This window comes from Pteropus vampyrus, unplaced genomic scaffold, assembly GCF_000151845.1.
Source record: "Pteropus vampyrus isolate Shadow unplaced genomic scaffold, Pvam_2.0 Scaffold984, whole genome shotgun sequence".
NCBI lineage: Eukaryota > Metazoa > Chordata > Mammalia > Chiroptera > Pteropodidae > Pteropus > Pteropus vampyrus.
Window position 1 is genome coordinate 303,743 of NW_011889765.1, and position 14,956 is coordinate 318,698.

General features: G+C 46.7%; 1 protein-coding gene across 1 annotated transcript; it reads right to left on the reverse strand.

Annotated features, from left to right (window-relative positions):
• Window positions 1–1,479: 1,479 nt before the first annotated feature.
• Window positions 1,480–13,321, reverse strand: WAS (Wiskott-Aldrich syndrome). The gene is made up of 13 exons (XM_011386233.2): window positions 13,176–13,321; window positions 8,392–8,556; window positions 7,899–8,039; window positions 6,748–6,834; window positions 6,545–6,647; window positions 6,393–6,434; window positions 6,013–6,066; window positions 5,171–5,345; window positions 4,166–4,208; window positions 3,811–3,964; window positions 3,200–3,609; window positions 2,839–2,953; window positions 1,480–1,766 (listed from the first exon to the last, which is right to left on the reverse strand). Exons 1-13 carry the CDS (start codon window positions 13,212–13,214, stop codon window positions 1,711–1,713), a joined length of 1,584 nt encoding a protein of 527 aa, XP_011384535.2. The 5' UTR covers window positions 13,215–13,321; the 3' UTR covers window positions 1,480–1,710.
• Between the last annotated feature and the right edge of the window lie 1,635 nt (window positions 13,322–14,956).

Sequence of the window (14,956 nt, forward strand, 5' to 3'; positions counted from 1 at the left end):
AAGGGGTTCTGCAACATTGATTTCTAGAATTTCATCAGGGGAGTTTGGAGTGGGGGTAAGTAATATAAGACCTTCCTAGACTCAGTATTCAGGGACTTGGCCAGGGTGGATGGCGGGTAGAGTGCAGATTGAAGAATAATGAAAGAATTAAAGGGAAACTTAGACTCCTTCAGCTTCCCCGGCTTTGGGAGAAGAGCCAGCTCCCACTCCCATACCTCCTACCTCACACCCACCACCTGGCTCTTTCCCTTCTTCCCCTAACCTCCCAACCTGCACCTCAGTGGTTCAGGAATTCTTCCACTGCTCTTGCAGATGGAAGAAGCCTGCCCTCTCTGGATTCTCCCTCACTTTTATCTTTCTCCCCGTTCCCCTCCTCCTCCTCTAAAGTTAGGCTACCTGAGATCTTCAATCCATCAGATTTCAGAAATGGGAAGAGGTAGGCAACCTCGATTCTAGGCTTTAATGTGCAAGAGTTTCTAATTACTCCCTTGGAAATAGCTTTAAACACCAGGGACAGTTTTGAATTGTTCCTTTTTTTCTGGAGAGCAAGTCCTGGAGAATGAGGAGTGATCCAGTGGGATTCTAGTTTGAACTGGAATCCAGTTCCATTTTCTTACTCCCATTGTATGGATGAGGAAACTAAGGCTCTGAGGTGAGGCATCTTGCCCAGGTTCCAGAGCAGGTCTATCTGATTATTAAGTCTTTGTCTCTTCCATTGCCATTGGCCAGGACTTGGTTTGCACTGGAAACTGGGAAGAACCAGATTCTAATATTGAGAGGGGGATCTTGCACATAAGGATCCTGGGTGAGTTGTTATATGCATGGAGCATGGGGAAGTCTGACCATCCAGTACTCTCTTGATCTAGTATTGTGTTGATTGAACGGTTTTTAAAAAATAAATAAGTGAATGAATAAATAACTCCCATTCATTCACCACACCCAGCTTCATGTCAAGCTTTTTCCCACATCAGGGCCTTTGCACTAACTGTTCCCTCTGTCTGGAATGCCCTTCCCCCAAATATTCACCTAGTTGACTCCTCTTTCTTTAGGTCCAGCATAACCGTCACCTCCTCCAAGCAGCTTTCCCTGAATACTGTATCTGAATGTAATTTCCTCTCAGCACAAAGCACTTATGATCTATAACTATCTTTTGTTTCTCTTTGATTCCTTCCTTCTTGTCTATCTCCCCCGCCCCACAATGTCTGCCCCTAGAGTGTTGGCCCCACCAGAGAAAGAATTTTTGTCAATTTTTTCCACTGCTTTATCCCCAATTTCTAAAATAGTGCCTGACAATAAATGTTTATGGAAAGAAAGGCAAAAGGAAACAAAGGCTAAATGACTGAGAGAACAAATGAATGGATTGTATATGTGTAAGGCTAAATAAATGAAATGAAATATATGAATAAAAGGGACTCTGTGGGAAAAGGACCCCAAATTCCCACATTTGCAATACAGACAAACAGATTTAGAGAAACAAAATGACAGTTATTTTATTTTTGTTTAAAAATCTTTGAGTGAGGAGAACTGAGAAATTTGTATAAAAAGGGCCCTGGCTATTGCTAGGGTGAGTGTGGGGGTCAGTCAGAGATAATATCATTAGAGGTTGGTGGGGAAGAAATGGACCTTGGGGGCCTGGAAGCCAAAAGAGGAAAGCAGGGAGCAGTGGCTGCCAAGGGGAGGGAGCACTGAATAGGTGGGGATGGTGGTGACTCAGTCATCCCACTCATCATCCTCATCGTCATCTCCAGCCTGGTCCTCCCCTTCATCTGGAGGGAGACAAAAAGAGTGGAACTCAGGATGGGTAGGAGGGTTAAAAAGCCTGGGGAAAGAGGGTTCCTAGGGCCTGAGAGTTCAGGACTCAGGGCCCTGGGGGGCTGAGGTCTCTTACTAGGAAATCAGATCTGGGGCCTATGCGTTGGATGAGAGAGAGTTAGGGTTTCTGTTTGGGACAAGATAGGGATTATAGTTGGGGTCTGGGTTCTAGTTGGAGTTGAAGTTAATTTTGTCAAAAATGTGTGGTTCTTTAGTATTTTATTGTCACAAAAAGGGTTAATGTTAACGGGTTTGTCATTTAATGGAGTGAATTTAAATATTATTAGCAAAGGGACTAAATTACAATATTATTGTTTCATACTGGGTTAATGTTGATATTGTTGACACATAATGAGGTTAATGATAATATCATTGTCAGAAGATGAGGTTCATTATAATGTCATATAATGGATCCATGTTAATCTTATGGACATAGTCTGGGTTAATGTTAATATTATCATCAAAGTTGGAGTTAATCATATTATTGTCACATAATAATTATTGTCACACATATTAGCCTCACATAATTGTCATATGATGACAATACTGTTGACACACTAGGGGATTCGTGTTAACATCATTGCAAAAAGATTGGGTTAGTTATATAATATGACATAATGAGTTACTGTTAATCTGTTGACACATGGAATTTGGGTTAACATTACTGTCAAAGATGGGGTTCTTTACAATATTATCATCACATAGTAGGCTAATGTTAACACTACTGAACAAATGGGATTAATGTTAATAATGTGGACATAGGATATATCTTGATATTAATGTTAATATTATTGTCAAAGATAATTATATTATTGTTATGTAATGACATTAGCATTGTCTAAAAGGAAATTGATACAAGATTTACGTTAATACTATCATCAACAGATGGGGCTAATGTGACTATTGATGGAGACTGTTGGGGTTGTTTTCAGGCCAACACTAGCCCTGGGAAGCAGGGTCACTGTCCTGGCAGGATAGGTTCCAGAGAGGGCAGCCTGCAGGTAGCAGGGGAGGGTGGGCTCTCACCTGAGGAGTGGATGGCTTTGCTTCGCTTCTGCATCACGTGCATCAGGGCTCCTACCAGCCCTTCTGAGCTCTGAGGTGGTGGCTGCAGTGCAGAGCTCTCAGAGGACCCAGGGGTCTGTAGCAAGCAGGGTCCAACACAGAGGGTTCAGGGCCTTCTCCCTGCCCCTTCCCACACTACCCACACCCTCCAGTCCCTTTCAAGGCTCCAAGCCCACCTCTTCCCACCAACCTTCCAACCCTATAACTGAACCCCAAAAGCCTTGAACTCCCATCAGTCATAGCCCTGGACCCCCAATATTCTGACTTGAACAGTGCTCTCCAGAGTCCCAGACCCCCAGTCCTTCATCCTGCTGGTCCTCACCTTGTTCAGCTGAATTCCCTGCCGGATTTGATCCAAAAGTGCCCCCCGACCCCCACCAGGGGCCAGGCCCCCCACAGGCCCCAGAGAAGGGGGGGGTGGGGGAAGGACTGGCCCATCCCCAGAGCTGGGTGGTGGTGGTGGTGGCGGTGGTGGTGGCGGCGGCAGGGGCAGACCCCCAGCTCCTGGGGGCGGAGGGGGTGGTGGTCCAGAACGTCCTGTGGCTGGAGGAGGTGGTGGTGGAGGGCCCCCTCGGCCTGGGGGTGGGGGGCCCCGGGGAGTTGGTGGGGGCAGAGCACCTCCCAAAGGTACAGGGGGCAGTGGACCAGAACGACCCTTGTTACTCCCCACAGTAGGGGGCCGGGGGGGCTGGTTCCCTCCTCGAGATGGCGGTGGAGGTGGTGGAAGTGGCTCTGAGGGGGGAAAATAACACATAGCCATTATTATAGTTTCCTTCCAAGCCTCAGTTTTGCTCATTTGTAAAATGGGTACCCAACTGACCAACTCCCAAATCAAGCAGTAGAGGGGTTTCCATGAGGACTGACTGCAGTGTATCTCTCAAAATCAGCTACCAGGGTTGGAGAAGAAGTGGGTGTCCAGAAGGGGGGACTCACCATGGCGCCTCATCTCCTGCCGCACAGCTTCCAGCCCACCCTGGTCCTCAATGAAGTCATAGATAAGTTTAGAGGTCTCAGCATCAGTGAGCTGGGCCTCACTGATTCCTGCCCTAGAGAACAGGCTCCGCAGATCTGGGTCCAGGTTGTTTACCTGCCCAGGAGGAAAAAGTCCAGGAAAGGGGTGGGCAAATAAGGTGGGGAGGGAAGGGGCACAGATTATCACTGAGTCCACCCCAGAGAAGGAACCGAGATGGGTGTGGGAAGGGTGGGTTCTGGGGATAGGTCTGATTGGTAGATTATGAAAGGGTAGGTGGGAGTTGAGTGGGGTCCAGGGGACTTTAGAGTTACTCACGTCAAATCCATTCTGGGGGTCCCACCCCACGTGGCTCACATGTCTAGGGAAGGTGAGTAGACCCCAGTGAAACTCCATTGCCCTTCATTCCCTACCTTCCTAGTGAAGCCTTCCTGCCCTCTCCTGCCCAGAGGGACTCTGGAGGGGCCAGAATTAATTAATGAGCCATGAGTGAATGAGTGAGAGCAGTAATTATGGAATTAGAAGGGCTCCATAGCTTGTGGACCCATCTGTCCATCCATCCACCCATTCATTTGTCCACCTAGCCATTCACATTCACGTCAGGCCACTGATGTATTGTACATTTGTCTTTCCACTCATCTGCCCCTGCACATCTATTTACACATTTGTCCATCAATCTGTCCTCACACACATTTGTCTATCCACCCATCCATCTGCCTATGTGCCCACCTTTCCATCCATCCACTCACTTGTCTCCATTCAACCACATACTTCTGTCCATTTATCCACTGAAGTGTCCATTCATCCACATATCTGGCACCTACCTATCCCCATCTATCTTGTCTTGAACCAATCAGCCTATATATCCATCTAACCCATCCTTCTACCCACCCACTTCCTATTTACCCATCCACCCATCCATCCAGCCACCTATTCATTTATTCTTCAACCCACCTATTCATTTCATTCATTCATCCATCTATCCATCTACCCACCCATCTATTCACCCACCAACCCACCCAGGGTAGAACTAGGGTGAAGCAAGTGAGGTGCCTAGGGTGTAAAACTTAAGAAGGCACTCACTCTCAGAGTCGTGAATTGCATTTACATTACCCTGAGACTGACTGTCTCCATAAATTTTGCAACCTTGGTACTTCTCTTGCCTCTCCCTAGTCCTGGCCTTGCACTCACCCATCCACTCGTTCACTCACCCACTCATCCATCCATCTGTCCATTCCTCCATCTACTCAGCTCTCCTCCTGTCCACCTGTTCATCTGCCCCCCTCCTAGGGATCTGTGGGCCCACTCGGGAGAGGTTCTCACTTGAATCCACTGGGCGCACCAATATCAGCCTTGCTGATCTTTTTCTTTCCTGAGCGTTTCTTATCAGCTGGGCCAGGCCCAGGTGCCGGGAGCCCACGATATCGTGAACTTGTGATGTCCGGGTTCTGAATGTCTACTGTTACCAGCCCCAGGGACAGTGGGCCAGCTGCTGGACCTGTGGGGAAAATAGGGTGACTAGACTATTGACTCACTTATCTACCAATCAAAGCATAAGGGCAAGAGATAGAAATTCTTTGAGAAAACTGTGTGTGTGTTTTAAGATCAGAGAGGAAGTGGGTGAGGGATCCAAAGAGAGTTTATAGAGAAATGGGTAAGTGGGTCCCACAAACCATTCATACATTCACTGATTCCTTTATTTGTTCATTCACTCATGCTTATCACTTAAGTATTGACTCAGTTATTCACTGGCTCATTCACTAATTTGTTAAATTATTCATTCACTCATTCACTCATTCATTCATTCAATCATTGCTTTCTTCACTGATTGAAATTTTGTCACTGTTCAGTTCAATCACTCACTCAATCATTAATTTACTCAATCATCTAACCATTCATCCACTTATCCATATACCAATTCACCTATGCATCTATACACTCACCTATACATCTATATATCTATTTATATTTTGATCTTTCCATCAATTCATCCTCCCACTCAACCATCTATCCACCACTAATCCATCCACCTACACATCTACCCACCCATTCACCCACTTATCTCTGCACCCATCAAATTACTCATCCATCTACCCATTCCCCACCCATCTGTCCATCCACTCACCCACCTGTCCACGAAGGGGCACAGAAGAATCAGTACTCACCTCCTTGGTCTCCACCTGGGGGTGGGGGCAAAGGTGGGAGCCCTCCTCTTCTTTCTGGGAAGATGGAATGGATAGGGAGCTATCACAACCCTGCCACAGGTTCTTAGGCTAGCCTCTTATTACCCCTACTTGCACTAGAGCAGAGGTCCCCAATCCCCAGGCTGTGGACCCGTACCAGTCCATGGCCTGATAGGAACTGGACCTCACAGCAGGAGGTGAGTGGCGGGTGAGCAAGCAAAGCTTCATCTGTATTTGCAGCTACTCCCCAGTGCTAGCATCACTGCCTCAGCTCCACCTCAGATTATCAGGCATTAGATTCCCATAGGAGCACCAATCTGTAGTGCAAAAAAGGTTGGGGACCACTGCTCTAGAAGACTCACCTTCACTGACTGGTGCTGGTGGTGGGGGTAGCTGGCGTCTGTCTGTGGAGAGACAGGTAGACTGGGAACCAGAACCATGAGAGAGGCTTTTCCAGCTCCCCACTCACACTCACCTCTGCCCAATCTACATTCCTCTCCTGAGGTCTCCTCACCTCCACTTTGCCTCTGATTCCTTTTCTGTATCTTCTCCTGCACCAGGGCCCGGAAGGCCCGGGCTTCACCCTCGTCGGCAAAGTTCAGCCCCGCTTGGCAGTCCTGCACACACCTTGGGGTCAAAAGCCTTCCAGACCTTGCACACCTCTCCCATCTCCTCCCCCAACCCCAACTGAGGCCCAGGAGTTGGGAGGTCACTTACATCTCCAGCAAAGGTGTGGAAGAAGGGGGTGGGAGTGGAGTAGACCAGCTGTGAGTACAGCTCCTGTTCCCAGAGCAGCCGGCCTGCCTGGAAAGGTGGAGAACACACTGGCACTGAAGCATGCCCCGGGTGGCAAACCTCTGTTATCTGGGCAGGGAGCATGGTGTCCAAATTTGAAGCCCCAAGATCTGATTTGGAGATTTCCAACTCAACATCAGAGAGCTGGGGGTCTAGGAATTAGATGTGGAGAGTTGGGCTGTACTATGGGAGTTAGACACTGCAGTGAAAGCTTTGGATTTGGGATTTGGGGCCTTAGATGTGAGACTTGGGGAATCGAATTTGAGGAGTCTGGACTCTAGTTATAGGAAACTGAGCCCATTCTAGACTCCATCCCACATACCCCTTATGGAAGCCTTCATTTGGGCAGGCAGGACTCCAGTATTGGGAGTCAGGGTTGACATTTGAGGTTCAGGCATAGGGACTTGGGAGTTTGGGGAGAAGGGTTCAGACAAGGTATGTGCAAGTTTAGGTTTGTGAAGTAGAGTTATGGTTTAGGAATTTGGTCAGTATTCGATGGTCCTGGGATCTTGATGTGGTTATGCTGGGTTCATCTTTATAGGTTTAGAAGGATGAATTTGGGGTATGTGCCTGGGGAGTTCAGGTTGGGGGTTTGTGGAAAAGATTCAGGAATTCTGGAGTCCATTCTGTGGGTTTAAAAGGACAGATTTGGAGTTCAAGACTCGATGGCATATTCAGGTTTGGGGTTTGTGGAACAGATTTATGACTTAAGAGCTAGGCAAACATCTGGAGTTTAGGAGTTTTGATAGGGGATTTCTGGTACCCAAATGTTGAGTTTAGAGAAGATTTAAGGTTCAGGTAAAAATATAGTGCTCTTTTTTTTTTGGAGTTTGTAGAACAGATTAGACTTAGAAGGTATACTAATATGTGGCAGGTTATAGATCTCGACATGCAGACTCTGGGGTCAGTCATCACAGACTTAGAAAGGCAAACCAGAGTTTGACATCTGGATGACATCTTTGGTTCTGGGGCCCAGGGGTTCACTGATCTGTCCAAGGGTTTGGGACTATGGACACAGATTTTGGTTTGCGGGTTGAAAACTAGTTGGCATGTCCAGTGAGGGTGGGGATCACCTGAAGGCCATAAAGGCGGATGAAGTAGGACTTCTGGGGGTTATCTTTCACGAAACACACAGCCCCACAATGCTCCTTGGTCCACCGCTCGGCTCCAGGGGGCAGCGCCAGGTACAGCTGAACAACCGCAGTGGCCAGCGTCTGGGAGGGGAGAGTGGGGTTCAGTGGATCTGGTCAGGGGCAACCAGAGAATCTGGAAGGCAGACCTGGTCCTTCCTTGCCCATGGCTGTCATGGCCCTAAGGGAAGAGCCACAACTAGAGAGAAAGTAAAAGACCTAGAGATCTTCCTAAGATTGGTGAATGGGGGTAAATGAGTTCTAGGAAAGGAGATGATGGAGAGAGAAAAGAGGAGAGGAAGAGGGGAAGAACGAGAAGGGAAGAATGGGAAAGATGAAGGGAAGGAAAGGAGGGGAGGAGGAGGAAGGGGAAGATGAAGAGAGGAAGAGGAGGAAAGGGAGAAAGACAGGGAGGGCCAGGAGATCCCCAGCTCACCCAACATTTCCGTCCAAGCATCTCGAAGAGTCGCTGGTTCTCATGGTCTTGGAGAAGAGTGGAAGGTATGTTCTGCTGAACCATGGGTGTTCCGCGGCCCCCAGGCCTGCCTCCCACAGGGCCCCCACTCATGGTGCCTCCTGCCCTGTCCTTGCTTGCTAGGCTCTGAGTGCAGGGTAAAAAGAGGAACTTGCAGTGAGCAGGGGAACAGGAAGTGCAAAAAACCACAAGGGAAACAAGTCCTCCAGGGGCCCCTCGGTGGGCCTGGCCTCCTCCTCACTAGGACAAGCTTGGACCCTCTGCCCTTAGACCGAGGCCCTCCTTTTTTTTTGACTGGTTAGACCCATCTTTTGAATGAGCTCATGTCTTCCTCCTTCTTTCTTTCTCTTTGGGTTCCATCTCCCTCTGACTGGATCAGCTCCTCCTCCCTCTGATTGGCTAACAGCAAGAGCTAGGCCACTTTGGCACTTCTGCAGGGCAAGCTGCGGTGGTGGGAAACAGTCATGGGGCTGGGCAGCCTCCTTCCTCCCCAAAGCACCCCGTTAGCCTGGGCCTAAGGTCCAAGGCCCCTAGTGCTGAAGAATTACTGTGCTAAAACTTTTTCTTTTAATTACACAGTGAGCACCTGGGATCCCACCCCTCTCCTGAGACCTCAACAACCCAGCTCACTTCCCCAACTCTTACCCCTGCCTCCCCGCAGCTCCCAAATTACTTTGTTTATCATTCCCTTTTTTGAAGAGAGGAACTTTATAGTATATACGAATGCCTAAACAACATCTTGTTTCATTTTCGTTGCTTTTGAACTTTCAAAGTATGCAATATTCAGAGACTTGCTTTTACCTCACTTAACATTCTATTTTTATCTAACAAACATTCATGTAGCACTGAATATGTGTGCCAGGCACTGTTCTGTCCACTTTGTAAATACTGGCTCATTTAAATCCTCATAACAGCCTGCAGGACACACACTGTTACTGTGTCCATTTGACAGAGGGAAATGAGGGGCTTTCCCAGTAGCTCCCAGCTAGCAAGTGGGAGAGCCTGGATTGCGTGCCAGGCAGGCTGGGTCCAGAGGGCACACTTTTCATCTCTATGCTTCATGGCTTCTGTTACCAAGATTTGTATTTGCCTGTAGTAGTTGTTCATCTTTACTGCTGTATAGTATTCTATTGAGCGACTTTACAACTTGTTTATTCATAGTCTCCTATTAACAGATATTTGGGGTGTTTCTGGCTTTTGCCATTGGGAGCAATGCTGCTGTGTTCACTCCTGTACACATTTCCTGGTCCACACAGTCATGTATACTCTCAGAAGGTAAGTTAGGGGGTTGTAAGGTTTGCATATCTCTAACTTTACCAGATAATGCCAGACTGTTTCCCCAAGTGAATGCTAGCTCAGTCCCCACTCCTCTCTGGGCCTCAGAGCTTTGGGGACACTAAGCTCTCAGGCAAAAGGAGCAGTTTGAGGGAGCTGAGCAGGTCTGAGGTGTGACTGACATTCCTGGGTACCTGAAGGGAAATAGCACATCTTAAGGTGAGACCCACATTCCTGCCTAGAAACCTGCTTGGCTCCCCATGCTCGCAGGTTCAAAGTTTCTCTCCTAAGTCTAGGTTCAAAGCCCCTTCTGATGTGGCAATTTCAACCTCCCTCCCACTTCTCCCACCTCATAACTCAGCTTATGGTGCCTCCAACTTACCAGGTGATTTCCTACCTCCAAACCTGGGACACCTTCCAGCCTGTCCACTAGGACAAGCCCCTGCTTCTCCTTAAAAGGCCATTGCATTCGTTCATTTTAACACTGTTCATTGAGCTCTCACGATGCGCCAAGTATCTCTCTAGTATCTGGCACAAACTAGGCGTTCAATAAAAGAAGGAATACATGAGAGAATAATGACTAATTGATTTAGTGTTTTCTGAGCTTTTTCTAAGTGCCTTACATTTATTTACTCATTTCACATTCACAGACGATGACATGAAACAAGCACTACTGTCATCCCCATTTTAATGATAGGGAAGCTGAGGCCCAGAGAAGCTTTGCTAACTTGCCTGTGGTCATACAGCTTGCGAATGATGAAGCAGAAGCCAATTATGTGAGTTCCGAAACTTAAAATTCTTCTGCTTCTCTGTGTCTTTTGTTCTCCACTTTCTTACTCCTTTCTCTGCCCCTACATCTGTCTCCTTTATGTTTACATCAGGGGGCCTTAAACCTCTGCTACATCTGCTGGTTGTTTTTTAAATTAATTTTTAAAAGTTGTATATTTCTTGTTCTTACTTCTCAGTAGCAGACAGGTTTAAAAATTATATTTTCCTCTAAATACAAAACCTAGACAAGCAAAGTAAAATAATTCACAAAAGTTTAGTGTGCCTAATACATGTCAGATATTGTGATGAAAACAAAAAAACCTAAAGTAAATTTGTTATTTCAGTCCCTAATAGAATTTCTCCATCTTAGAATATAGTGATTTATTAATCATCTTAATACAATTTTTCATATTATTCAGATTACTGAATTACTCTGTTGACCTTAATTAATAATCTGCAGCTGGTTTATTTTGCTTTTATGTGTTGCCATCTACTCTTGCTTTTCTGCACTGAATGACAGTACTTGGGCAGGTGATGACCTCAAAGGTAACTTGCTCTCCTGGGTCTTCAAATAGATTAAAAAAGAAGAACAAAACCTTAATCCAACCTTTCCTGCTGTTCTCAGCAGGAGAGTGAGTCAAATATAAGTCAGTCCACCACTTCTGGGAGAAGTTCTAACTTACTTTTTAGTAATCCAGTGAATGCCCAGGAACCCCAAGGACTAGGTATTCCCAATAACTTACACCCACCTAATGCTACCTCATCACCTCCTCCTGACAACTTCCCAGGGGTCACTAAATGGAGGCACTTCTTGTTTATATCTTGTGCTTATTTGCTTTGAGAGGATATTGCCTACAAGATCAACTGCCAAGCCTCAAGCCCTAAGTAGGTAAAAAGACAGTCTGTGATATGACATAGGGGTGTCTATCATATTCCAGTTACTACCATGTGACTGAGTCCATGGAGGAGACATAGGCATGGATAGGGTCCTACTGCTGTCTGCTAAGACCCAACTGAGGTCAAGAGGACAGAATGTCCATTGCTGCACCATCTTCCTCCTCTCCTTACCTTCCTGCCCCTCACGGTCCTCTGTACCTCTGACTGAGGGGTGCTTCCTGGGGACAGGCCCACTCTAAAGAAACAGCACTTCTTGATCTAACCGAATGCTCCCTTTTAATAAGAAACATTTTGGGAGGCCTCTTTTTACCATCCTGGAATGACATTCATGAATATTACAACTCTTAGTGTTGCAGGGCTGTCCCCCAGTATCTCGGGACCCTACCAATTCAATATGGAGGCACCCCCAACACTCTGATAACCAAAGTCTGCCTACTTGGCATTCCCAAAACACAGCCCCAGGGCAGGATGGAACACAAGGCTTGTCTGTCTTGTTCATTGCCATATCCCTACCACCCTAGCACAGGATCCTATGTGCAGAAGCTCAACCACTATTTGTTGACTAATCGTTGTACAGTGCAGATTTCTTTGCTGTGATTTACTGTCCTTGTCCCACAAGGCTTCCCTGTCATCTCTTCAACCCCATGCCTGGGAAAAGGGGAAAGAAAAACAACTCAGAGTGTGCAGGGGCCAGCCCCACCCACAGAAATATCTACATTGTTCACTGATGCTATGAGCAAATAGGTGCTTTAGGGGCCCTCAGAGAGGGGCTGATTTCTTGTCCAGGGGGTGGTGGAGTGAGGATAGGGTACGCACAGAAAAGCAGAGACACCTGTAGAAATAAGAATGGCTCAGTGGTCAGAACCACAGATTCTAGAGCCCTATAGCTTGGATCTGGCACTTAAAGTCTGGTAACCTCTCAGTGCTTCAGTTTTATAATCTATAAAGTCAAGATAGTTATAGCAGTTAAGGTTATTGTGAAGACTAAATAACATAATTCATGTACAGTGATCAGGACAGAGCTTAACACTTTATAATTATGTATTGCTGTTGTTTTTATGAAATGGCTAAGTAACTTGGATAAATGAACTATCATCCCGTCAGCCTAGCATTCATCCTGTGACACACCCTCATCCTCTCCTCACCCTCCTCCATCACTTTCAGGTCCCACCACCACTGGCTGATGGTCAAAGACCCAGAACACATGACCACCTTCCCACTGCCCTTTCTCTACTCCCCGCCTGCTGCTAACCCCATCTCAGAGATCCATCCTCTGGGCCTAGCCAGACTCCTCCAGGGCTGTGACATGTTCCTGCCAACCTCAGAGGTCTCACCCATCATGTTTCCCACCCTACTCCCCTGACCTCCACAGGAAATCACTGTGCCAGCCAGCCCTCTCCTTCCCTCCTAGGTTTGTGGCTGCTAGCCAGGGAGCTAGAGGACCCCTCCTAGTCCTTGCACTGTCCACACCCTCAAAGTCACCACCAACTCTCCCTAGATGGGTGTTCCCTACCTCCTTGCACTCCAATCTGTGACCCCAAGTGTCCATTCCCCAGCCTGTGATACCAGAAGTGTCTGCACCTCAGTGTGTGACCCTAGGGGGTGTCTACTGCCCAGTGAGTGTGACCTCATGAGTGTACACTCAAGGAGTGTACATTTCCCAGTATGTATGTCCCAAAGGCTGCCCACACCCTTGACTGTGTGATCCTAGGAGTGTTAACACGGCAGCTTGTAATGGGCCACACAATGGAACAGTCCACCAAGAACCGTGCCACTGGAGAGGAAGCGGCCATCTTGCAACATACCATTTTATTTGTGGGGGAGGAATATGACAGGTGCCTCATGTCGCAATCCCGGTTATCTCACGATCCTCATCCCATCCTCCCGACTCCCACCCGCTTCGGTGGGCTTCACCTTACAGTCGCAGCCCTGGACTCTCCCACATCCGCCATTCTCAAACCCGCCATCTTAACCACTCTCACCCCGCCCACCCCACCCCACCCCCCGCGATTGCGGGCCGTCGTGGGCTATGATTGGTCGGGGGCTGTCATCCTTGCTATTCTTTGAAGCTACCTGGGCCTCGAAGAATAACATAACCCCGCCTCCACTACCGTACGCCAGGCTCCCATTGGTCACGGGTTTGGGGCATGCGCAGTGGATGCCAGACCAGTGTGTGGGCTGTTGAAGCTGGGCTTTGGAGTTTTGCTGTGGCGGTTTCAGATGTTGCTCTGGAGAGTCAGATCGCTCACCTGTAAAAGGGGTAGAAGCTCGTGCTTATTTCTGAAGATTAGTGAGCGCATACACCAGGGCTTGGCGCCCAGTACACTGAGTGATCCGATGATAAACTCTGTAACAAACCTAATAGGATGTTCGTGCCTGCACTCAGTGGTTCTTGGCGTTCGTTTATTCTCTAGTTTACTCAAAAAGCGTTCTTTGAATTTGGGTGTTAGGAAAACTCTCGGAAGCTATGAAAATAAAATTAAGTCCTGCCGCAGTAGGACAGTCACAGTGGGGTGTCTGGCTTTCCCAATACCGTAAATCACAATGAACGTCTTGTGGTCTTCGGATTCAAAGTACTAAAATTATTAATTTTATTCCTTCTGAGTACAAAGCTTATAGTAGTTAAAAGCCCTAACGGTGAGGCCTTTGACAAAGTGTATTTAAGAGAATAAACACTTTCCCAAGATTTCAGTGCACAAAATGTTGGTTTTGGAGCTTTACACCTGGTCAGTCGGACAAGGTCGCTGTGATAGACATGTTATTTAATATGCATCATAAGTGATATAGCTAGTTATCTATTTTAAAGTTCGCAATTTTTGTATTATATATAAAATGTGTTACTATATATATATAAATACCTATAAATACATGGTTTATAGGGATATAGATATAGAGGATATAAATGGAGCAGTGGGGCTTCCCTGAATCAGTCGCATGCTGAAAGGGAGGGGACCGTTGATAATTTAACTAGGTGCACCCAATTATGGGAAAGCCTGAGTCCTGAGCCTCTTTGCCTCACCAGGTGGGGCAAATTTTCCTTAATTCGCTTAGAAACTTCAAGTCTATGCCAGGGCTGCTTTTACTGCTGAAAACACAAGCCAGACTTTGCATCAGCTCTGATTCTGAGGAAGATTGTTATTTTAAGTACGTGTATGGGTGCTTGAAACGCTAGGTAGAACAAACCAAAGTTTCAGTTAAAGTGAGGGCACTTTGTCATCACTTTTGGTGGTGGATAGGTTTGTAACAAACATAGGTCAGTTTAGTATCTCCACCCAGGGGCCATAGTTGGTGAGGGGTATGTTGTTTTTGTTTAGGATCTTGCCCTAATGGTTACATAAAGTATGGTATAACCCAACATACAATAAGCTATATAGTTTCTTTTACAGAAATCCACCCAAAAGAAATACAAATAAGACAGAGAAGATTAAAAAAAATTTTAGTTTATGAATAAAAGGATGAGCTTATTTGAATAAAACAAAATGTTTTTTAAAAAACCTCCAATAAATATAGCTTGCAATGTATGTCTGCAGACCTTTAAATTATACAGACTTTGTCATCATCATCACCAGTTTAGACCTTGATTATA